Source organism: Bos grunniens, chromosome 19 (assembly GCF_055505025.1).
Source record: "Bos grunniens cultivar Pamir isolate PY7600 chromosome 19, Bosgru_T2T1.0, whole genome shotgun sequence".
NCBI lineage: Eukaryota > Metazoa > Chordata > Mammalia > Artiodactyla > Bovidae > Bos > Bos grunniens.
Window position 1 is genome coordinate 46162612 of NC_141183.1, and position 24201 is coordinate 46186812.

Consider the following 24201-nt stretch of genomic DNA (forward strand, 5'->3'; position numbering starts at 1 on the left):
TCCTGTCCCTGGCAGCAGGTCTCAGGGCTCTGTTCACTTCTCTCCCGGAGCCAGGCCTGAACGCTTCTTGTTCACACTGAACAAAAAGCCGTTGTCCAAAAAAACCCTTCGGCTTTTGCCACCTGCTGCAGAGGATCTGTTCTGGGTTCTCCCGAAAAATCAGCTCTGAGTTTTCCACAGCACATATTTGCTCTCCTGGTCTACTTTCCCGGAATGCTTCCAGGCTGCCCCACCTTCTTCCTCTTCACCAGGTGCGCTGTGTCCAGGAACACTGCTCACCCACAAGACGGAAGCAGGAGGACCAGGAAGAACGCAGTCACACAACATAGTCAAAGGGCATCTTATAAATTTATTGCATTTGCGCATGCGTACTAAGTCGCCTCAGTCGTGTCTGAATCTTTGCGACTCTATGGACTATAGCCCGCCAGCCTCCCCTGTCCATGGGCTTCTCCAGGCAAGAATACTGGAGCGGGCAGTCATGCCCTCCTCCAGGAGATCTTCCCAACCCAGGGATCGAACCCGCCTCTCTTATGTCTTCTGCATTGGCAGATGGGCTCATTGGCGCCACTTGGCAAGACCCAAGTTTATGGTTTAAGCCCCAATTATTCTAAAGCAAAAGTAGAAAGGCAAATTTATGTTGCACAATAACTTCATAGTACACTTGCAACTATATGGAAATGATACGAAGCTTGCTAGTATACATATTGGGTTGGCCAAAAAGTTCATTTGAGTTTCCCATAACTACTTTGGAAAAGTCCAAATAGACTTTTTGGCCAAACCAATATTGCCCAAAACATATCACAAGTTAAGAACCCTTTCGAATTCCCTAGGGGACCAGTAGTAAGACCTTGATGCTTTCACTGCAGACGGGGCCCAGGTTTGATCCCTGGTTGGGAAACTAAGATCCCATAAGCCTCGAGGCACAGCCAAAAAAATTTTTAAAAATAAAAAGGAAGAACTCCTGAGCTAAGGGAGGTTCTAATCATTGGGAAACGGAGAAGAATTTAAGCAAGCCATCACTGTCAGCATCCCGTGAGTCACCAGACAAGGGCTGTCCGAAGAGCGCATCCCCTGGAGTGGGCACAGAGCCACATATTTAAGGCCTCAGGAAAGACAAAGTCAGCTGGTAAAGGAAGACACAGCGCAAGACTGCCTCCAGAATTTTCCTTGCCTGCAATAACATAGTTTCTGACTGTAAACATTTCACTGGAATGTATCCTTTTTGCTAATTATAGAAGTGCTTATCACATGGAGTTGGAGTTGGCTTCCAGGCATGGCCCTAAACCCCCTAGGACAGAGGCCATGCCTTATCTTCTCTCCAGCCCTCAAGCTGTGCCTGATGCCCTTTAGATATATACATATATTTATTTTATTTTATTTTTGACGACGCTGGGTCTGTGTTGCTGCTCAAAGGCTTTCTCCAGTTGTAGTGAACGGGGGCGGCTAGTTGTAGTGTGCAGGTTTCTCGCCGCAGTGGCTTCTCGTGCTGAGGAGCACAGGCTCTAGACCACGTGGGCTTCAGAAGTTGTGGCCTCAGACTCAGTAGTTGTGACTTGGGGGACCGAGAACCCGGGCTCGGTAGTTGTGGTGCACAGGCTTCAACGCCCCGAGGCATGTGGGACTGTCCTGGACCAGGGATTGAATCTGTGTCTCCAGCATTGGCAGGTGGATTCTTAACCACTGGGCCACCAGGGAAGTCCCGATATTTCTTGAATCAAGTAGGTGAGTTAATTGGTGAGCTAATTTATTTGTAAATGGAGTGTGTTGGTGTAGGATTAAATGTTAGGGAGGACGTGGCATCGCTCTATACTCTGTGCCAGAAAATCACTAACTTGAACTCTTTGGGCCATTGGAAGGAGTCCTAGAGCTAGAAAATTTGGGGATGTGATAGGAACCCACAAGAGGGAAAACAAAGAGGCAAGCCACAATCAGTTCATGGACTGATGGCGTCTTAAGGCAGCATGTCTCACGTTTTAAGGCGAATAAGAATCACTTGGGCTCTGGTTAGAAATGCAGGCTCAGGTCCCACCTGAGTAGGTCTGAACTCACTGGATCACAGTCTGCCTGTTAACAGGATCCCCAAGTGATACTGCTGCCGCCAGCCTGCTGACCAGACTCTGCGTAGGAAGATTAAAGGAAGCATCATGGCCATGGAATCAAACATAAGCAGCCTTTTACAGATGGGGAAACTGAGGCCCAGGAGGAGCTGCTGACTTTGACTGAGTCAGAATAAGGCACTGGTAGAGCGGAAACCTGAACTTACGTCTTCTGATTTGGGTGGTGGATCGTTTCCACTAGTCAACATGAATATTCACTCATAAAACTGTGTGTGTGGGGGGCGGGGGAGGGAGAGTAAAGAAAAGGGACAGCAGCACCCTAGATCTCCTCTGGGTAACCCCAGGGCCTCCCTACCCCATTTCTATTAAAAAAAATTTTTTTTGGTCACGCTGCATTTTGTGGGATCTTAGTTCCCTGACCAGGGGTCAAACCCATCACTCCTGCAGAGGAAGCTTGGAGTCTTAGCCACTGGACCACCAGGGAAATCTCCCTACCCCATTTCTAAGTGTGTTTGTGTGTTGGGTGATGTCCTCCTTTTCCCCTGATGCTCCTTTTTCTCCTTTTTCTCTTTCTTTTAGAAGCTTGGAGTAGAAGCTGGAAAAGATATTGCTAGGGTCAGGAAAAGTCCAATTCCTTTCTTCCCTCCACTGGACAAAGTAGCAAATAGTACAGATAACATCTACCATTAATATCTGGTTAGTATCCATAGAAATGACATTCTGGAAAGAGTGTGACATCATACTCAAGTGACAGCTTCTAATCTACCTCCCAGAGCCCCTCTCCTCCCACCATTCACCCAAGTGAGCTGTGGCTGTACCCCTCTCCTAGAATTAAGAGCATGAAATAAGGTAATGTTAAAATTAAAGTGTGACCCCCTGACTTTTTCTAGTCAACTGGATTAATTCTTCAGACTGTCTAGAGACAGAAGTCTGGGATATTACTCAGCCGTGAAAAGGAACGAAACTGGGTCATTTTTAGAGATGTGGTGGACCTCGAGTGTGTCATACAGAGTAAAGTAAGTCAGAAAGAAAAAATCAAATGTATATTAATGCATATATGTGGAATCTAGAAAAACAGTACAGATTATCTTATTTGCAAAGCAGAAACAGAGACACAGAGGTAGAGAACAAATGTATGAACACCAAGGGGGGACGGTGGGGTGGTGGGAGGAATTGGGCGATTGTGATTGACATATACACACTATGAATACTATGTACAAAATGGATAATTAGTAGAACATATTGTGTAGCACAGGGAACTCTACTTAATGCGCTGTGGTGACCTAATGGAGAGGAAGTCCAAAAAAGGGGATACATGTATCTGGATGGTCGATTCACTTTGCTGCTCAGCAGAAACTATTAATAATACAATGTTGTAAAGCAACCATACTACAATAAAAATTAATTAAAAAAAAGAAATATCATGAGTAGTGCTTCTATCCTAATTCTGACAACCTGAACTCTAAAAAAATCGACGCAGGAGAAATTTTTCAATGATTTCAAAGTAGAACCCACAAGACCTGGGAGACCCCAGAGGCCATGTGATCCAGGATCCCACCCAATGCCTGAATCCCCTCCACCATACGCTGCAATGCCTGGATCAACCTGCACCAGCTGACTCATTAGGCCTCTTCTGCACCGTGCAGACATCACCATACAAAAGTAAGCTCTCCACCCTCTCACTCAACCTCACCCCTGAATCACCGCCCAGACTCACTCCATGCCCTGTATGCCAGCCTCTGCTCAACCTCTGCTTGTGTTACTCTCCCCATGTATGAGCTTGGTTTGCCCTTTGCATCTGCTCTTCTACCAAGAGAGGACCAGGATGTGGTGAATTGTAATCAAGGAGGGTCGCCAAGGTCATAGCCAGTGAAAAAGGAGCCTCCTGTTTTTCTTGAGCTGACCTGCCTTTTAGAGTTTCTATCCAGAGAACCCTATTTTCTCTGATCTCTTTGCACTCTGCCTTCTCAGCGTTAGGGTCGGTGTTGGACTGTGCTGTCTCTTAGCCATGTCACAGCCACTTTCTCCCACTGTCCCTCGCCTTTGCAAGTCTCTATTTAGCCTTTCTGTACGGAATAGGATGGGCTTTCCGGGTGGTGCTAGTGGTAAAGAACCCACCCGCCAATGCAGGAGACATAAGAGACACAGGTTCCAACCCCAGGTTGGGCAGATCCCCTGGAGGAGGGCACAGCATCCCATTCCAGTATTCTTGTCTGGAGAATCCCATGGACAGAGGAGTGTGGCAGGCTACAGTCCATAGAGTCACAGGGTCAGACATGACTGAAGTGACTTAGTGCATACACACACACACACGCACATACACATATGGAATAGAATAGAATTATCCCCACCCTCAAGAGGCAGAGAGAGAGGTGCCCAAACTTTAGATACCTGTACTGGTGGCATAGGATATGGGCTGGGGCTCTTCATGTTAGTAAGCAGCCCAAGAGATTCTGCTGCAGGTGGGCAGGGGGCCCAACTTAGAGAAATATTGATGGGAATTTTGATGTCAGACACGCTGGCGCTCAATTCCTAGCTCGGCAACTTGCCATCTGTGTGACCTTGAACATCTTAGGTCATCTTGATAAGCCTCAGTTTCCTTATCTTGGTTAAAGAGATGAGAAAACCCATCTCCGAGTGTTAAAACCATGAAATGAGATGATGTCTATAAGGTGCTTTATATAATTCAAGGCAGATAGTAGGCACTCAATAAATATGAGCTAGCATGGTGAATTCGGGCTTCCCTGGTGGCTCAGAGGTTAAAGCGTCTGCCTGGAATTCAGGAGACCGGGGTTCGATCCCTGGGTCAGGAACATCCCCTGGAGAAGGAAATGGCAACCCACTCCAGTACTCTTGCCTGGAGAAGCCCATGGAGGGAGGAGCCTGGTAGGCTACAGTCCATGGGGTCGCAAAGAGTTGGACACGACTGAGCGACTTCACTTCACTTCCTTTATCTTCAGAATAGGAAAATGATTAGCAGGTAATCATTGATTGCAAGTTCTTTTTAGCAGACTGAGATTTCTAATAGATGCTGGTGGGTCTTCTGATCACCCCCTGATATTCCTCTGTGTGAGTTTTGTGATCCCATTGGTAATTTTTTACCATAGCCATGCAGAACCACAGGTCTGACACTTAGTAGGGTATCGAAATTTGCCCAGTGTTTTGCAGTGAGAGAATGCCATCTGGCCAGGCCTCCTGTGCTACATTCCCATGGCAACACTACATCTGATCTTCTCGCCCTTCCCCCAAATGCTCTCCAGCATCTTAACACCATGACACTGATTCAGTTCCTTCCTGGCCTGACCCTTCCTGCTCCCCAGCTCCAGTGAAGAGTGTGTATGTGTTCGGTCTCGTCCAACTCCTTTGCTACCCTATGGGCTGTAGCCCACTAGGCTGCTCTGTCCATGGGGTTTTCCAGACAAGAATACCAGAGGGGGTTGCCATTTCCTCCTCCAGGGAATGTCCCAATGCAGGGATCGAACCCGCATCTCCTGCATTGGCAAGTGAATTCTTTACCACTGTGCCACCTGGGAAGCCCCCTGCTCCACAGCAAAGAGTCCCATCTCGCAAAGCCTTGATGATACTTCCAGTTTTTACTTACTTTTTTGCATTAAAATATCCAATTCACGTCATCCTACAATATATGCTCTAGACATATATTATGTTTTTAAATAGAGAAATGAGAGAGGAAGATGGTGAAAAGCAAGGAGGAGTTGGAGGGGTAGGTGGGATGTGACTCTGACAACCAGGTAAGAGGGAACCGGACATGACTTAAGTGACTTAGCAACACACAAGAGGGAACCACTTTTCCTTTCATGGAAGGGTTCAATTTAGCTTCCGTCATTATCGAATGATTAATTCAGAAGAATTGAGCCTACACTATGGATAAGTTACATCCCAAGTTCTCCATCAATGAAGGATACATGTAGCAAATGCACAAAGCACATACGGGTAATAACAAGGGTCATGGGAGTCTGGTGTTCAGGTTTGGAAAGTGGCAGAGCGTGGGGTTAGAAGCAAAGGTTCAGGGGCTGATTCTGAGACTGAGGCACAGATGTGGCCTCAGGCAAGTCACATTAGTCTCCTGAGTCTCAGTTTCCTCTTCTGTAAAGTTCGAGTAATCCATACTAATATCTTACCATGTGATGTTGCTAGGGTAATTAAGCGAGATGAACTACCCCGAGCACCTAGCCTGGGGGTCTGGGACATAAGGCTCAACACAGGTAGGCTGACAGTACTTCCTACTCGCCAGTCCCTCCACTGAGGCTTTGACATCGCTCATAAGCAGGTGGGAGTGGGAAAAGTGTTCACTTCTGGTCCTTTCCGTCTTTAGAATGCTGGTTCTTTGGGGTCCTCTTATCTGTTGCTTTGTGTCAGGCTGGTCATGTCCTTGTAGCTGAGCTGATGTACTAATTTCAGGGAGTTCACGGCCTCTCTATCTACAATTTCTCAACCTTCAGTTTTGAAGCTACAGTGACTTGCTGGCTTTCCCCATCCAGGTTTTGTCTCCCGAGTTCCTGATCGCATTTGCATAACCAGGCACGCACTTGCCTTTTAAGAGACACTTCTCTCCCAAGGCAGATACAAATATATACACGGAGCCTAAGCATCACGTCTGTGAAGAGTTTCTCCTCCAACCCTGGCTCTGCTGTGGTTGCTTTAGGAAGGCCTTATAGACTAGTGGTCCCCAAGCTTTTCAGTTCCAGGGACCAATTTCGTGGAAGACAATTTTCCCATGGACCAGGGATGGGGAGATGGTTTGGGGTGATTCAAGTGAATTATATTTATTGTGCACTTTATTTCTAATCTAATTATGCCTCTGATCTGACAGGAGGTACCGGCCCGTGGCCCAGAAAATGGGGATCCCTGCTATAGACCCATAAATCCCAAATCTGGCTGCTCACTGGATTCACCTGGGATGCTTTAGAAAAACTAGAAATGGAAATTTCTAGTCTTTTTGAATTGAAATCTTCATGGCTAAGAAATAACTGAAGTTGGCAGGTTGTATGACCCTAAATGGCCTCCCTGGTGGCTCAGCAGCAAAGAATCTGCCTGCAATGCAGGAGATTCAGGTTTGATCCCTGAATTGGGAAGATCCCCCGGAGAAGGGATTGGCTACCAACTCCGGTATTCTTGCCTAGGAAATTGCATGGACAGAGGAGCCCAGTGGGCTACAGTCCATGGGGCCACAAAGAGTCAGACATGACTGAAGGGACTTAGCACAACTCAGAACAACAATGATCCTAAACATGATAAAAATCATTGAATTGCATACTTTAAATGGATGGATTTTATGATATATGAATTATATCTCAATAAAAATTTGCTTTAACTAAAAAAAAAAACAAAGAATAACTTCTGAGACGAGCATTGCCTGGTTAATGGATGGCTGTTACATCAAACAGGATGCTATCTTTCATGTGGGATAGAGCCAAAGAACGCTTGGAGTTTCCCACCTCACACTCCTTCGGAAATGTAACCCATGCCAGCTTCAGACCTCGAGGTCTAAATATATCTAATAATATCTAATAAAGGTCTAATAATGTCTCTTGAGGATTTTGAAAGCCTTCCTCTCTTGCAGGTGCAGTCACTAATGACCGATTTTGTTAGGAATGATTGCCCTCCAGCACTTCCTATAAAACCTCTTTGGAACGTGCCCTTACCTACAGCCAGTGCTCTGAGCTACCAGCGTCAGGATAAGCCTTCCACATGCACTTCATTTGCTTACATGGCCTACAGTTCCCTAAGAGGAAGCTCACAATTTATATCCCAGCCAAAGAGAAGGATGAGTGGGTCCACTCTGCCACTGGGAAGAAGAGGAGGAAGAAGAAGGAGGCATATTTTAATTACATGGGGAAACTCTTAAAGCAAGTGAGTTGGGACTCCGTTTTTGGAAGCTTAGAATGGTCAAGACGGATATCATGCTAGTGGCCCTGGGTGTGACCTTGACCTCACCTTCTGATACAGGAGTCCTTCTTCACACATTGAGTTCCTGAAAGGCCGGGTGCAAACAGCTGCTATAAACTGGATCTGCAGATGGCTGCTATCTGTTTCTGCTTGCTTTTCTTTCTGTTGGCAGCAACTCCGAACACCTGAGCTCTTGGTGTCTCCTCTTCTTGTATTTGTTGACAGCCAATCTGTAAATTGATTCTCAAACGTCCCCCGCCCACTCCGCTTCCGCTTTTCCTGCAGAGAGGGTATCTGCCACCTTCTCTGTTCTGTTGCTTTGAAGGGTTGCAAATAATCAGGTTTTCATTAAATGGTCCTCTGTACTTAGAAATTTCTTTTTAAAATTTTTATTTATTTGGCTGTGCCAGGTCTTAGTTGCAGCATGAAGAATCTTTTTTTTTTTCTTAGTTGTGGCATGCAAACTCTTAGTTGTAGCATGTAGGATCTAGTCCCCTGACTAGACCTTCAATGACCAGGGATTGAACCCAGGTCCCCTGCATTAGGAGCAGAGTCTTAGCCACTGAACCAGCAGGGAAGTCCTTGTCTTTATAAATTTCTTTAAGTGTGTAGACACTCATTCCTTTTCTCCTGCCCACCCATACAGGAGCTCCTGGCATACAAATTCTAGAAAACGAAGTCAGCAAAGTCTTCTCCTTAAAGAGAAGTTATAGGGAAGAGAGTAAGGAGATTCTCTGAAAGATGTGTTAAGGCTTGATTTGGGATATCACTTCTCTTTTAAAAAATTGTTTATTTTATATTGGCGTATAGTTGATCTACAATATTGTGTTTCAGGTGTATAGCAAAGTGATTTAGTTTTACATATATTGTATTCTTTTTCACATTCTGTTCCCATGTAGGTTTACAGAATACTGGTGAGTCCCCTGTGCTATACAGTAGGTCTCTTGATTATTTTATATTTAGCAGCAGCAGCAGCAGTGTGTATATCAGAGAAGGCAATGGCACCCCACTCCAGTACTCTTGCCTGGAAAATCCCATGGATGGAGGGGCCTGGTGGGCTGCAGTCCATGGGGTCGCTAGGAGTCAGATACGACTGAGCCACTTCACTTTATTTTTTCACTTTTATGCATTGGAGAAGGAAATGGCAACCCACTCCAGTGTTCTTGCCTGGAGAATCCCAGGGACGGCAGAGCCTGGTAGGCTGCCATCTATGGGGTCGCACAGAGTCAGACATGACTGAAGCGACTTAGCAGCAGCAGCAGCAGCAGTGCGTATATGGTAATGGGGTTTTGCTTCTTCGTGCCAATGAAGCAGGGCTGAGTGTTCATACCTGTGATTGTACCGATGCCCCCTGTATTCCAGGAGTATCGTATGGAAACTGTTGTTTATCTTGGAAGGAGGGAAAATGAGATTAAGGAAAGACAGGAGAAGGAGAGAAGGTGTGTAGTCAGAACAGGGTTCTCAACCTCAGCACTGTTCACAATGGGCTGGGGTCTGTCCTGTGCACTGTGGGGCATTGAGCAGCACCCCTGGCTTCTACCCACTAAATGCCAGGATCTGCCTCCCTCCCGGTTGTGACAACCAAAAGTGCCCACAGATCCTGCCCAATGTTGCCTGGAAGGCGAAATCACCCCCAACTCTGAGCTCTTTGCAGGAGATCATGCATTGGGCTGGAAGGGTCCGGGGTGGGAGAACATGGACTAAGCAGTCTGCTGAGCATTTGTTTTCCCTTGGCTTGTCCTTAACCTTGTGGGTCTGGCAGGCCGCCCTGCTTCTTCAGGCCTCCAGAGATTCAGGTCTGTGCCCTTGGATCGGCCTTTCAGGGTCCTGTGGGGGTAAAAGCAGATGTTGGTTGGGTAAACCTATTGAGTGCTTGCTTAAGTGCCAGCCAGGCCTGCTGCAGGAGCTCAGCTGAACACGATGGAAGTTCTGTTGGAGAGGCGCTCACCTGTTGCATTTCACAGCCATGACTTTGTGGCTGAGAGGAGGTGCTCCAAAGCCAGATGGCCTGGGTTTCTACCCAGGCTCTGCCACTTACTGGCTGTTTGACCTGGAGCAAATGACTTTCTCTGCCATGGTTTTCTCATCAGTAAAATAGAGAATGGAAGTACCTCCTCTATAGGGTTTCTATGGCTAATTGAGAAAACCTCTTTAAGACCCTTAGAATACTGCCTGACATATAGTAAGTACTCAATAAATGTTATGTTTTTTCCCCTAGACGAGAGGTTCTTTAACTTTAGACCCATGGACCTTTGCTGCTGCTGCTGCTAAGTCACTTCAGTCGTATCTGACTCTGTGTGACCCCATAGACAGCAGCCCACCAGGCTCCCCCGTCCCTGGGATTCTCTAGGCAAGAACACTGGAGTGGATTGCCATTTCCTTCTCCAATGCATGAAAGTGAAAAGTGAAAGTGAAGTCGCTCAGTCGTGTCTGACTCCTAGCGACCCCATGGACTGCAGCCTACCAGGCTCCTCTGTCCATGGGAGTTTCCAGGCAAGAGTACTGGAGTGGGGTGCCATTGCCTTTTCCCATGGACTTTTGAGGGGGGTTCTATGTATGGATTCTAATAGGTCTAGGAATTCCCTGAAGTTATATGTAAAACTGGGTGTCTGTCTCTGTGTGGGTGTGTGTTGTGGGGGGCATTGAGGAAATACCTGTAAATTATGAAAACTAGGAGAAACTTTTAGAATCCCACCTCAAAACTTCTCCTTTCTCAAAAAAAGAAACTGAGGCCCAGTGTGAGACTATGACTTGCTTACCTGACCTCTCATGTCCAAACAATTAGGATTAGAGCCCAGGATGGCAGATTCTCAGGGCACCACTCTTTGGACTGTTCCTGCTGCCTCTGTAACTTCAGACAAGGATGCTGATAACATAGGCAGCCTGTGATACAGGCTCTGAGAACAAACGTGCTCTGGTCCTCAGTTGGCAGGGCTCGGGGGTGGTTGTGTGGAATGCAGATAAGCCAGAGGTGAGAGTTGGGGCAGAGTCTGAGAAGAAGGATGGGATTTGAAAGGTGGCGTTGAGTGTGGGCCTGGGACGTAGAGGTGACAGATACACAGTAGCACCGGGCCTGGAAAACTTAGCGACGCACCTGAGGAGGGGCAAGTAGTCCCTGCTAGGCTGGAGAGACTGTTGCCGTAAGGGAGTAAGGCTGAAAATTAAGAAGTGTTAAAGTTAAATGCTTACTAGTATGACTATAGAGTTGGAAAGTATTGCTGTTATTGCTCAGCCGTGTCTGATTCTTTTTGACCCCAAGAACTGCAGCACCCCAGGCCTTCCTGTCCCTCACCATCTCCTGAAGTTTATCCAAGTTCATGTCTGTTGCATCGGTGATGCCATCCAGCCATCTCATCTTCTGATGCCCTCTTCTCCTTCTGTCCTCAGCCTTTCCCAGTATCAGGGACTGAGTCGGCTATTTGCATCAGATGACCAAAATATTGGAGCTTCGGCTTCACTATCAGTCCTTCCAATGAGTATTCAGGATTGATTTCCCTTAAGATTGACTGGTTTGATCTCCTTGCTGTCCAAGGGACTTTCAGGAAAAAGTGAAAGTCTACTGGAAGCTAAAACTGTTTCACATCTTCAGAAGGCATTGGGTGTTAGCTCTGCTTCTATTAGGAAAAATCAAGGCACGAAAGTTGAAGCGACGAGAGTTAACTGGTATTATCCAGACAAAAGTTATCTTTCTCACATACCTACAAATCCCCCTCCCTTGATCTTTCTCAGAAAGCCGACAGTTACAATGGCTTAGTTTCCTTCATCACATCCCTCCCATTGTCCCTCTGGGTGGTTTGTATGGTAGAAGCCGTGGGCGCATGGGTGCGGTGTTGGAGCATACGTTCCTGACTATGGGAGCCTTGACTTCTGTGTCTCAACATTATGCTGTTTCTGTCGCAGGTCCACCCAGACTTCAGTGGGTGCTCCTGGATCTTGGATACCCTGAGAGTGCTGGAGGATTGGCAGCTGGAATGGGTTAGCCTGGAGGCGGTCAGATTGTCCCTCTACAACCACAGAAGAACCATCACCAGCAGAGAGATCCTCGAAGCAGTCAAGCAGAGATGCTCTCAGAAGAGCTTGGGAATAAATGAAGTGGATCTCCATGGCTCTGTTGTTGAAATGATTGCACTCGTCCAAAAACAAAAAATTGGGTCTTTTGGAGGGTTGAGTTGAAAGACAAAGTATCTGAAAAGTACCCACTGAAGCAGGGGTCTTGGTATGACACACTTGTCTCTGATCTTATGTTTTTAGCCCCTGATTTAAGCTGTGGGGAAAAAAAATAAAGGAAAGGCACTTGCTCTTGTGTGTGTGATGCTTGTTTATGGTTTAAAATTTTTTTCTCCACGGCTTTGAGCTTAGTTATTGTATTTTTGGACACAATTCAACCTCTTACACTCTGGACTCACCATCACTCCCTCTACTCCAACTCCAGGCATGGGGATGGGGGTGCTGCTGCGCTGATAGGAACTGAAATATTTTTGTCTTAATTTAAGCACCTGTACTTTGACTTATGGAAACTAAAATATGAAGGAAAAAGGAGTCTGTTTGCTCTTTGAATATAAGACTCATGATGCTGGTTATCTATGTAGCACCTAGAATAACAACATAGGTAATGTGTGGTTTGGAGTAAGAAATGGCACCCCACTTTAGTATTCTTTTAATTTCATGCAGCCATGAAATTAAAAGACTCCTGCTTCTTGGAAGAAAAGCTATGACAAACCTAGACAGTGTATTAAAAAGCAGAGATATCACTTTGCTGACAGATCCTTATAGTCAAAGCTATGGTTTTTCCAGTAGTCATGTATGGATGTGAGAGTTGGACCATAAAGAAGGCTGAGCATTGAAGAATTAATGCTTTCGAATTATGGTGCTGGAGAAAAGACTCTTGAGAGTCCCTTGGATTGCAAGGAGATCAAACCAGTCAATCCTAAAGGAAATAAACCCTGAATATTCATTGGAAGTACTGATGCTGAAGCTCCCATACTTTGGCCACCTGATGTGAAGAGCAATTCGTTGGAAAAGACCCTGATGCTGCAAAAGATTGAGGGCAAGAGAAGAAGGGGGTGACAGAGGATGAGGTGGTTGGATCACATCACTGACTCAAAGGACATGAGTTTGAACAAACTCCAGGAGATAGAGAAGGATGGGGAAGCCTGGAGTACTGCAGTTCTTGGGGTGGCAAAAAGTCAGACACAACTTAGCAACTGAGCAACAACAACCAGAATTCTTGCCTGGAAAATTCCATGGACAGAGGAACCTGGTGGGCTACAGTTCATGGGGTCACAGAGTCGGACATGACTGAGTGACTGAGCACTCAATGTATCGGTGAAATGTATAAGCATTTCACCAAAAGTATAAGCTTAATCATTTCACCAAATGTATAAGCATTTCAACAAAACAATTGTAGTAGTTACAAAAAAACAATTATTTAGGAGCAGAAAGAATAAATGGGCTGGTACATTTTAGACATCATGGTCTGGGAAAGCCTGTGTAGCTGATATCAAGGAAAAGAAGGGGAAGGGGCTGAGGAAACGGCATGAGCAGAGGTCCTGGGGCCAGCAGGAAAGCTTTTAGCTTGTTAGAGAAACTAAAGGGAAGTCAGGGCAACTGGATTCCAATAAGCAAGGAAGTACATTAGAAGATGAGGTTGGAGAAAAAGCCTGGGGTTGAGTCATACAGGGTTGGTCTGCTATTCCAAGGGCAGTGTGAGGCTACTGAAGAATTTTAACTAGGGAATCAACATCTCGTTTGGGTTTCATTGTTGTTGTCATTTTTAGTTGAGGTTTATCCTACAGTAAAGGACACAAACTTAAGCATAGCTCAAAGTTTTATATATATGTGTATCTATATACTCAGATTAGGATACAGAACATTTCCCTTTCTGTTGCTGCCATGTTAAGAACAGATTGAGAGACTTCCGTGTGGTCCAGTAGTTAAGAATCCACCTTGCAATGCAGAGGACGAGGGTTCGATTCCTGGTTGAGGAACAGGAATAAGATCCCATACATGTCAGGGCAACTAAGCCCAAGCTCCACAATCACTGGAGCCTACAGGCCACAACTAGAGTCTGTGTGCTACGACTCCCACATTGGCAGGCAGATTCTTTACCACTGAGCCACCTGGGAAAGGCCTGTCAAATAGGTAGGAAGAACCAAAGATACAAATCTGGGAATCTGCATAAAATAGGGACAAATACATCAGCAGGAATATGTGCTATTACCTAGGAAGATGAAATAAAAAATAAAAAAAAAGACGGTCTGTGACTAAGACCAAAGAAATTCTAATGTTTACATTTAGAGAGTGGAGAGCAGATAAACAGAACCAAGGAGGAGAAATCTGAGAGGTTGGGGGAGGGTGGTGTCATGGAAGCCAGGAAGGGAGAAAGGGGTCCGGTCCGCTGTGCACCATCCTGGGGAGAGTGTTAAAAGGAGATGCCCATGTCTGTTGCTCCTGGTGACAGGGAGATCATGGTGACTTTGAAAAGTCAGCTCACTGGAGCAGGGTGGGTATCAGCCAGCTTTGAGCAGGTTGAAGAGTGAATGGGAGGTAGTCAGTGGACACAGCTTTTCTGATGGTGTTGAGACACAAGGAGAAATTTAGCTTGTAAAAGGAACAGAGACTTAGGCTGGTAGCTGGAGAGTCACTGGGCACAGAGAGATTTTGAAGATAATAAGGACTGCTGCTGCTAAGTCACTTCAGTCGTGTCCGACTCTGTGTGACCCCATAGATAATAAGGACTGGAGCACCATTATTGACTGATGGGACTTCTCCAACATAGAGGGAGATATTAACTCAGAAGAATGTAGAAAAAGGTAAAGGACCAAGGACCTTGGGGGGTGGGGAGGGGGAGGATGGGATTCAGAGAAGAAATGAAAGAAGAGAAGATGTGTACAAGTATGGGAAGTTTAGAGATTCGGGATGAAAAAATGAGGAAATAAGTACTTTTCTTCTTTTTTTTTTAATGAAACAAATGAAAGTGGAGGAGGGGCATGGGAAGTCTGCAGATAAGATATGAGACTTACATGCAGATAAGTTGTTGAGACTTCCCTGCTCCGGTGGTTAGGGCTTTGCCTTCCGACCTGACGGGTGTGGGTTTGAGCCCTCTCTGGGAGCTAAGATACCACATGACTTGTGGCCACAAAACCAAAGCATAAAACAGAAGCAGTATTGTAACAAATTCAATAAAGACTTAAAAAAACTGGTTTAGTCACTGTATAGTTCATGGTATTCTCCAGGCCAGAATACTGGAGTGGGTAGCCTTTCCCTTCTCCAGGGGATCTTCCCAACCCAGGGATCGAACCCACATCTTCCGCATTGCAGGTAGATTCTTTACCAGATGAGCCACAAGGGAAGCTGGTCCACATCAAAATAAATACATAAATAAAAAGATATGAAGTTGTTTCTCAGGAACTAAGGGTGTGAGGTTCGGACCTCTATGGACAGATGGTTCACCAGGAAGGTCTGTGATTGTGAGTCGAAAGCAAAGCCAGTCTGGCCGTGGGACCTTCTCCACGGCGTGTGCCTGCTGCAGTGCCCGTCTGCAGAAGGCAGAGTGTGGGTTCTAGGGAATGAACTAGGAAGGCGAGAGAAGCAGGGGAGCTTGTTTGGATGGACTGTGTCATCCAGGCCAGCCAGGAGGGGTGGGGGATGAGCACGGCAACAACCTCGTGGGAGCCACAGAAGGCAATGAAGGTTGAATCTCAAAGGAGTCCTCTCTCTCCAGCACCCTATGGTGTTCAGATCTGATCAGATCAGTTGCTCAGTCATGTCCGACTCTTTGCGACCCCATGAATCGCAGCACGCCAGGCCTCCCTGTCCATCACCAACTCCCGGAGTTCACTCAGACTCACATCCATCGAGTCAGTGATGCCATCCAGCCATCTCATCCTCTGTCGTCCCCTTCTCCTCCTGCCCCCAATCCCTCCCAGCATCAGAGTCTTTTCCAATGAGTCAGCTCTTCGCATGAAGTGGCCAAAGTACTGGAGTTTCAGCTTTAGCATCATTCCTTCCAAAGAAATCCCAGGGCTGATCTCCTTCAGAATGGACTGGTTGGATCTCCTTGCAGTCCAAGGGACTCTCAAGAGTCTTCTCCAACACCACGGTTCAAAAGCATCCATTCTTCGACACTCAGCCTTCTTCACAGTCCAACTCTCACATCCATACATGACCACAGGAAAAACCATAGCCTTGACTAGATGGACCTTTGTTGGCAAAGTAATGTTTCTGCTTTTCAATGTGCTATCTAGGTTGGTCATAACTTTCCTTCCAAGGAGTAAGCATCTTTTAATTTCATGGCTGCAGTCACCATCTGCAGTGATTTTGGAGCCCAGAAAAATAAAGTCTGACACTGTTTCCACTGTTTCCCCATCTATTTCCCATGAAGTGGTGGGACCAGATGCCACGATCTTCGTTTTCTGATGTTGAGCTTTAAGCCAACTTTTTCACTCTCCACTTTCACTTTCATCAAGAGGCTTTTGAGTTCCTCTTCACTTTCTGCCATAAGGGTGGTGTCATCTGCATATCTGAGGTTATTGATATTTCTCCCGGCAATCTCGATTCCAGGTTGTGTTTTTTCCAGTCCAGCGTTTCTCATGATGTACTCTGCATATAAGTTAAATAAACAGGGTGACAATATACAGCCTTGACGAACTTCTTTTCCTATTTGGAACCAGTCTGTTGTTCCGTGTCCAGTTCTAACTGTTGCTTCCTGATCTGCATACAAATTTCTCAAGAGGCAGATAAGGTTGTCTGGTATTCCCATCTCTTCCAGAATTTTCCACAGTTTATTGTGATCCACACAGTCAAAGGCTTTGGCATAGTCAATAAAGCAGAAATAGATGCTTTTCTGGAACTCTCTTGATTTTTCCATGATCCAGAGGATGTGGGCAATTTGATCTCTGGTTCCTCTGCCTTTTCTAAAACCAGCTTGAACATCAGGAAGTTCACGGTTCACATATTGCTGAAGCCTGGCTTGGAGAATTTTGAGCATTACTTTACTAGCATGTGAGATGAGTGCAATTGTGCGGTAGTTTGAGCATTCTTTGGCATTGCCTTTCTTTGGGATTGGAATGAAAACTGACCTTTTCCAGTCCTGTGGCCACTGCTGAGTTTTCCAAATTTGCTGGCATATTGAGTGTAGCACTTTCACAGTATCATCTTTCAGGATTTGAAAGAGCTCAACTGGAATTCCATCACCTCCACTAGCTTTGTTCGTAGTGATGCTTTCTAAGGCCCACTTGACTTCACATTCCAGGATGTCTGGCTCTAGGTGAGTGATCACATCATCGTGATTATCTGGGTCGTGAAGATCTTTTTTGTACAGTTCTTCTGTGTATTCTTGCCATCTCTTCTTAATATCTTCTGCTTCTGTTAGGTCCATACCATTTCTGTCCTTTATTGAGCTCATCTTTGCATGAAATGTTCCTTTGGTATCTCTGATTTTCTTGAAGAGATCTCTAGTCTTTCCCATTCTGTTGTTTTCCTCTATTTCTTTGCATTGATCGCTGAAGAAGGCTTTCTTATCTCTTCTTGCTATTCTTTGGAACTCTGCATTCAGATGTTTATATCTTTCCTTTTCTCCTTTGCTTTTCCCTTCTCTTCTTTTCACAGCTATTTGTAAGGCCTCCCCAGACAGCCATTTTGCTTTTTTGCATTTCTTTTCCATGGGGATGGTCTTGATCCCTGTCTCCTGTACAATGTCACGAACCTCTGTCCATAGTTCATCAGGCACTCTATCAGATCTAGGCCCTTAAATCTATTTCTCGCTTCCACTGTATAATCATAAGGGATTTGATTCAGGTCATACCTGAATGGTCTAGTGGTTTTCCCTACTTTCTTCAATTTCAGTCTGAATTTGGCAATAAGGAGTTCATGGTCTGAGCCACAGTCAGCTCCTGGTCTTGTTTTTGCTGACTGTATAGAGCTTCTCCATCTTTGGCTGCAAAGAATATAATCAATCTGATTTCGGTGTTGACCATCTGGTGACGTCCATGTATAGAGTCTTCTCTTGTGTTGTTGGAAGAGGGTGTTTGTTATGACCAGTGCATTTTCTTGGCAAAACTCTATTAGTCTTTGCTCTGCTTCATTCCGTATTCCAAGGCCAAATTTGCCTGTTACTCCAGGTGTTTCTTGACTTCCTACTTTTGCATTCCAGTCCCCTATAATGAAAAGGACATCTTTTTTGGGTGTTAGTTCTAAAAGGTCTTGAAGGTATTCTTATGGTGTTAGCCGACCCATAAAGGCCCTCGCCTGAGAAGCAGGGGCGACACCCAGTGGCCACTCCTTGAAGTGCACCTTCTCGGTTGTAGGTTATCAGCAGACCCCGGCGCCACCTGGTAGGAAGTGATGGGGGTGGGGGGCGATCTGCTCCACTAGGGAGGTATTCAAGTCCTCCCTGATTCTCTCCATAGTGGGACCCCTGGCTCTGCGCTCTCTAAGGAGGTGGAGATGCTGCTGCCCAGGTGGGTAACTAGACGTGGACAGTCAAGGCACTGCAGGTAATCTGGGGGCTGTAAACCCAGACCTGGGCCTCCCTGCTCCGTGTCTGCTCTCCTGGGGATCCAGAACAAGTGTCTGAGGGTGGCTTTGGGTATGTCCCAACCCTTAGGGTGGAGACAAAGGCCAGGTAGTGACACAAGCCTCTTCCAGCCCACAGCTGTCCTGGGGAATTGTCATCCTAACTGACACGAGCTGAGAGGGTTGCCTGACTCCCCCAAGACTCGCCTGCCCCAAGCCCCGGGATCTGCTTTAGTCTAGATGGAAGCATGGCTTCCTTCCCTCCACCAAATCCTGTCACTCATCACAGCTGCTGGCTGTGACTTCTGGGCTAGGGAGCTGGGTGTCTCTCAGTTAGGGGCTGTTCTATATACTCTTGGCAAAATCATTGAAAATCATCAAAAGACTTCTGAAAGAGCTCTGAAGACAGATTTCACAGCCTTCTTCTCTTGTTCATTCTAGCATTTTACTGCCCTTCTTTATTATCTTTAAAATTTATTTCCTGTTGCGGTAACATTGGTGTATGACATTGTATAAGTTTGGCATGTACATTACCGTTTACTTCTGTATACACTGTATATTTCTGTAAACACCGCAGTGTCTCACAACCCAGTTGATTCTCTTAACCCATTTCATCCTCCCCTCTCTGCCCTTTCCCCTCTGATAACTACAAGTCTGTTCTCTGTGTTTGTTTTGTCTGGTTGGTTTGTGTTATGTTTTTGTTGTTGGTTTTTGTATTTCACATATGAGTAAATTCATATGATATTTGTTTCTCTCTTGTCTGACTTCTTCACTTAACATAATATCCTCCAGGTCCATCCATGTTGTGGCAAATGGCAAGCGCTCATCTTTTTTTATGGCTGAGAACTATTTCATTGTATACAAAGTCCACGACTTCCTTGTGCGTCCATCCACCGATGGACACTTAGGCTGTTCTCCCATCTTGGCTATTGTAAATGATGCTGCTATGAGCCCAGGGGTGCACGTTATCAAATTAGTGCTTCTGTGTTCACAGAAAGAGAACCAGGACAACACAGCTAACTCTCTTTGCAATGACCTAAGTTACTTTTATTATTCTAATTACCTTTTCTAGGACCGGCTGTTTACCTGTCACTTGAAGAGGTTAGCCAACAGGTTTTAAGTCCGGTTACAAGCAGGTGAAGTGAGGGCGTGTCACTGAGGCATGACCCTGGAGTGGGGCGGGTGAGGAACAAGGTTTCAAAGGTGGTCAGGAAAGGGAAGAAGACTGACTTATCTCTAACCCTCTTCCCCATCTCTAAGCTCATAATCACCAGCTTGATCTTGACTTTGAACTTAGGGGCCGCCTGGTGTCGTGGCAAGAGCCTGCACTGAACTTTGCAGTCAGTCCCTTGTCTGTCTGTTTCCAAGTCTGTAATATAGAGATGATAATGCCTCCTGCATACAATTGTGGTTAAAAGTCAAATTCAATAATAAACATGAAAGTGTTTCTTATACTGACAGACTATAATTTCCCTTGCTCCTTGCCCCCCATTGCCCACTACCCAAGCCCTAATATCCCCTGAGGGAATTCTCTGTTAATGGTCCAGTTGTCTTGACTTAAAGAAAATGCAAACTTGGCTTTTGTTCCCAGGGAGGTGGCGGCCCAGCCCTGCCCTGCTAACTCTCAGCCTGCTTCCTCCAGCCCTCTTTCTCCCTGCTTCCTCCAGCCAGTCCCAGCCATTCTTCGAGTTGGCTCCCTTTCGCTCCTGCAAGGCAGTCTGGCTTCCCTGTGGTGTCTGTCCACGCCCACAGCTCAGAGGAGGCCCAACCTGCGTGTACACAAACCCCTCCCTGCTGGCCTCTCCTTGGAAAGCTGTTCACTAGCCCACGAAAGTGCCAGAATGCTTCAAACAAGCATGAACTCAGAATCAAATTGGGGATTTAAAACTCAGACTTAAATTCAGATCAACTTTCTTTCTCTCCAGTGCTGGTGGCTTACCCTCTGTTTCCCATGGGCTTAACCACCTGCCTTAAGTTCCCCCGTGGCTGCCACATCCCAGGGGACTTTCGAGCACTGGAAATGGGTCCAGAGTTCCCATCTCTGCTGTAGAACGACAGTGACAATAGTAAGCTTTATGTTCATTCCTTTCACAAGTGTTCATTGAGCAGCTACTAAATGCCAGGCATTGTGCTAGAACTGGGGGTCAGTAAAGTATAAGACAGTCAAGTCCTGAGCCCCATGGCATTTCCATCCTGAAAGGGGCATGTATGCTGAAAGGGGTGTGTGTGCTAAGTTGCTTCAGTCATGTCCGACTCTTTGCAACCCCACTGACTGTAGCCTGCCAGGCTCCTCTGTCCATGGGATTCTCCAGGCAAGAACACTGGAGTGGGTTGCCATGCCCTTCTCCAGGGGATCTTCCCGATCCAGGAATGTCTCTTACGTCTCCTGTGTTGGCAAGAGAGTTTTTTACCACTAGTGCCACCTGGGAAGCCCTCTGAGAGGGGAGAAGTAATAAATATCTAATGCACCATCAGACAGTAAAAGTACCATTAAAAACAAACAAACCAACCCCACGTCAGGGCAGGGGAGTGTAGATGACGGCAGGTGCTCCTTCAGATGGGGGTGATCAGGGAAGACTTCTTGGTGGAGGTGACTCTTGAGCAGACACCTGAGCAAAGGGAGGGAGGGAGCCATGGGAACAACAGCATCAAGGAGTCCAGGCCTGTAGGGAATTTTAAAGAAGTGAGTCCACTTATTTAGCCAGCACATAGATGGAGAGAGAGAGAAATGGAGCGTGAATCCTGCCCTCCCAATGGCAATGTGCATGCTGACTTTGGAGCAAAGCCCAGTCAGGATGCGTAGGGTGAGCTGGGCATGTTTGAGGAACGTCAAAGAGGCCCCGTTTTTTTTTTTTTTTTTTAATATCATACTGTGATAAATATTTTTTAAAAAATTGTGATAAAATATACATAAGCTTGACCACTTTATTTTTAAGTATACTGTGGTCACGGTGTTAAGTGCATTCTCGCTGTGTAACCATCAGCACAATTCCTCTCCAGCAGGTTTTTCATCTTCCCGTATGGGAACTGTACCCATTCAAGAGTAACTCCCCACTCCGTTCTCCCTCCAGCCCCTGGTAACCACCATTCTACTTTCTTTGCGATGAGGGTTTTCAATGCATCATCTCCCTTAATCCTCAAAGCTACTGGAGACCGTGGGTTTTGCTGTCACGCCCATTCTGCAGATGGGGACACTCAGTGGGAACTAAGATCACACAGCTACCAAGAGCACGAGACAGGCCTGGGAGCGCATTTTCCCTGGCTCAGCTCCCTGCCTGGTGGGGGTGACGGATGCCATTCTGCCATCTCTCTGAGGGCCCGGAGGTGGGTCGGGAGGGTTTAGTGAGGGTCACAGGCCATGTGAGAAGCTGTTCTTGCTGGGGCAGGAGGGAGTTTTCACACCTCCGTCCTGCTTGTTTGGAAGGAAGGGGCTGTTGCCCAGAGCTATGGGTTGAAGGTTGGAGGGGATCAACATCTATCTGCTACACTCCTTTCCCACGTTGGTCTTCAGGGCTAACTTTTAGGAGATGCTCAGCTGCCCTGAGTGGATGAGCATCTTAGGTGCTTGGCATCCAGCCTGCCAAGCAGTGCTACCCCCACCTCTTATCACTAGGACATAACACAAGACTGCTGCTGCTGCTAAGTCACTTCAGTCGTGTCCGACTCTGTGTGACCCCATAGATGGCAGCCCACCAGGCTCTCCTATCCCTGGGATTCTCCAGGCAAGAACACTGGAGTGGGTTGCCATTTCCTTCTCCAATGCATGAAAGAGAAAGTGAAGTTGCTCAGTCGTGTCCGACCCTCAGCGACCCCATGGACTGCAGCCTACCAGGCTCCTCCATCCATGGGATTTTCCAGGCAGGAGTACTGGAGTGGGGTGCCATTGCCTTCTCGGTAACACCAAGACTAGGTGCTGCAAAAAGGGAGCACCATTTTTTTTGAGCATCAAAGACACATACAGCTCTGTAGCTGGCATCAGAAGGAAGGAAACAAAACAAAGAGAAAGGATAGCAAGGTGGGACAGGCTCACAGCCAAGACCAGAGGACGTGTATTTTTGAAGATGAGGTGCATACAAGCTTGGGACAAAGGGGCTCTGGGTGCTGTAGCCATCACTGCGGCCATGGCAACCTGCCCGGTTTCAATACCCAGGTCACCAGAAGAGCTGCCAGTTTCCTGGATCGGGTGGTCTGGGCTTTGGTGCCAGGGAGTCTTGAGTTCCACTCTGGTTTCACCACTTGGGAGCCGGAAGAGCCTGGGTAAGTTGCCTTACCTCTCTGAGTCTATTTGCTCCCTTGCAAACATAATCATCCCATCTATTCAGGGCTGGTGGGAAGATCCAATGAAATAAGGCATGCAGGATGTCTAATCAGTGCCTGGTACATGCTGCTGTTTAAGTCATGTCCAACTCTTTGGCAACCCCATGGACTGTAGCCTGCCAGGCTCCTCTGTCCATGGGATTTTCCAGGCAAGAATACTGGAGTGGGTTGCCATTTCCTTCTCCAGGGGATCTTCCTGATCCAGGGATTGAACCCACATCTCCTGCATTGGCAGGCAGATTCTTGACCACTGAGCCACCTGGGAAACCCGCCTGATACATAGTTGGTGCTCAATAAATGTTCACTCCTTGCCTGGGTGGAGTGCAAGCTTGCAGCCACTGGCCAGGAACCAAGCCTTACACAATTTGATGCTCAGACTGAGTGGGGAAAGGGCTATATTTAGGGGCATTTGAATTGTGGGGAGCAGTCTAGCAACACTCCCTCTTGTATTCATGGGGGGACCCTGCCCTTGTGTGCACAGATATTGGAAGGCAGGGCTCTGCCTGAATCTCACCTCCTGCAGGGCAAGCCAACAGGGTGAGGTCCCACCCAGGACTTTGATTCCGGAATAAAGATAAAGTTGAAGAGAAGGTCACGATCATTTCAGGGCGGTGGCACTCAGCCCTTGGAACTCCCTGTGGTGCCTGCCGACTTCCTAATCCTGGTCTTCAGTCTCCAGCTGATGCTATGGGCATCCCAGATCCTTTCAATAAGACCCCTTTCCACGTGGGACAAGCAACCAGTTTCTATTGCTTGCAAGTAAGAACACTGAGTACACACAAGGTCTTCTCAGGTCAATCCGGAGAGACTTCAAGGGGCACCGAGATGGCAGGAGTGGCCAGAATGAAGGGACACAGCTGGCTAGGAAAGGCACTGGTTCCACCTTAGCACCACCCTCTTCTCCCCGCAGTTGGGTGGTGGGTGGTTAACTGGAGCATTTGCACTGTCAGCTCCGGCAGCAGCTGAGATTTTTTTTTTTTTTTTTAGTTTGGTTGCTTTTGTTTGTGTTGGTAAGTCTTTTCCATTTATAACCCCCTTTACACAAGCTTAATGCTTTCTTTTTACTTTTTTGGCTCTACCATGTAGTATGTGGGTCTTACTTCCTTAACCAGGGACCCTGCACACATCCCCCCCCCACTCCCCCGCATTGAAAGCATAGAGTCTTAACCACTGGAGCACCAGGGAAGACCCAAAGCTTTCTTTAAATATCTCTCCTATAGAGTCACAAGTGTCTAAACCACCCAAGACAAAAACCGCACTCCATTTTTCTCAAGCGTATCCCCAAGACATGGGGATGCTGATTGTTCCCAGTCACCCATTCTGATGTTCGCTGCTTTGCTGTCGGTCTGTTTTCCTTACATGGAATGCAGGTTTTCCATAAAAGCCTTTTGGAGGGTAATAAAAT

The 24201-nt window shown here is 46.6% G+C and overlaps 1 protein-coding gene across 1 annotated transcript; it reads left to right on the forward strand.

The window, feature by feature from the left end:
• Positions 1–7697: 7697 nt before the first annotated feature.
• On the forward strand, positions 7698–12262 carry H2BN1 (H2B.N variant histone 1). Its single transcript, XM_086360267.1, has 2 exons — positions 7698–7928; positions 11865–12262. Exons 1-2 carry the CDS (start codon positions 7767–7769, stop codon positions 12135–12137), a joined length of 435 nt encoding a protein of 144 aa, XP_086216393.1. The 5' UTR covers positions 7698–7766; the 3' UTR covers positions 12138–12262.
• The last annotated feature ends 11939 nt before the right edge of the window (positions 12263–24201 follow it).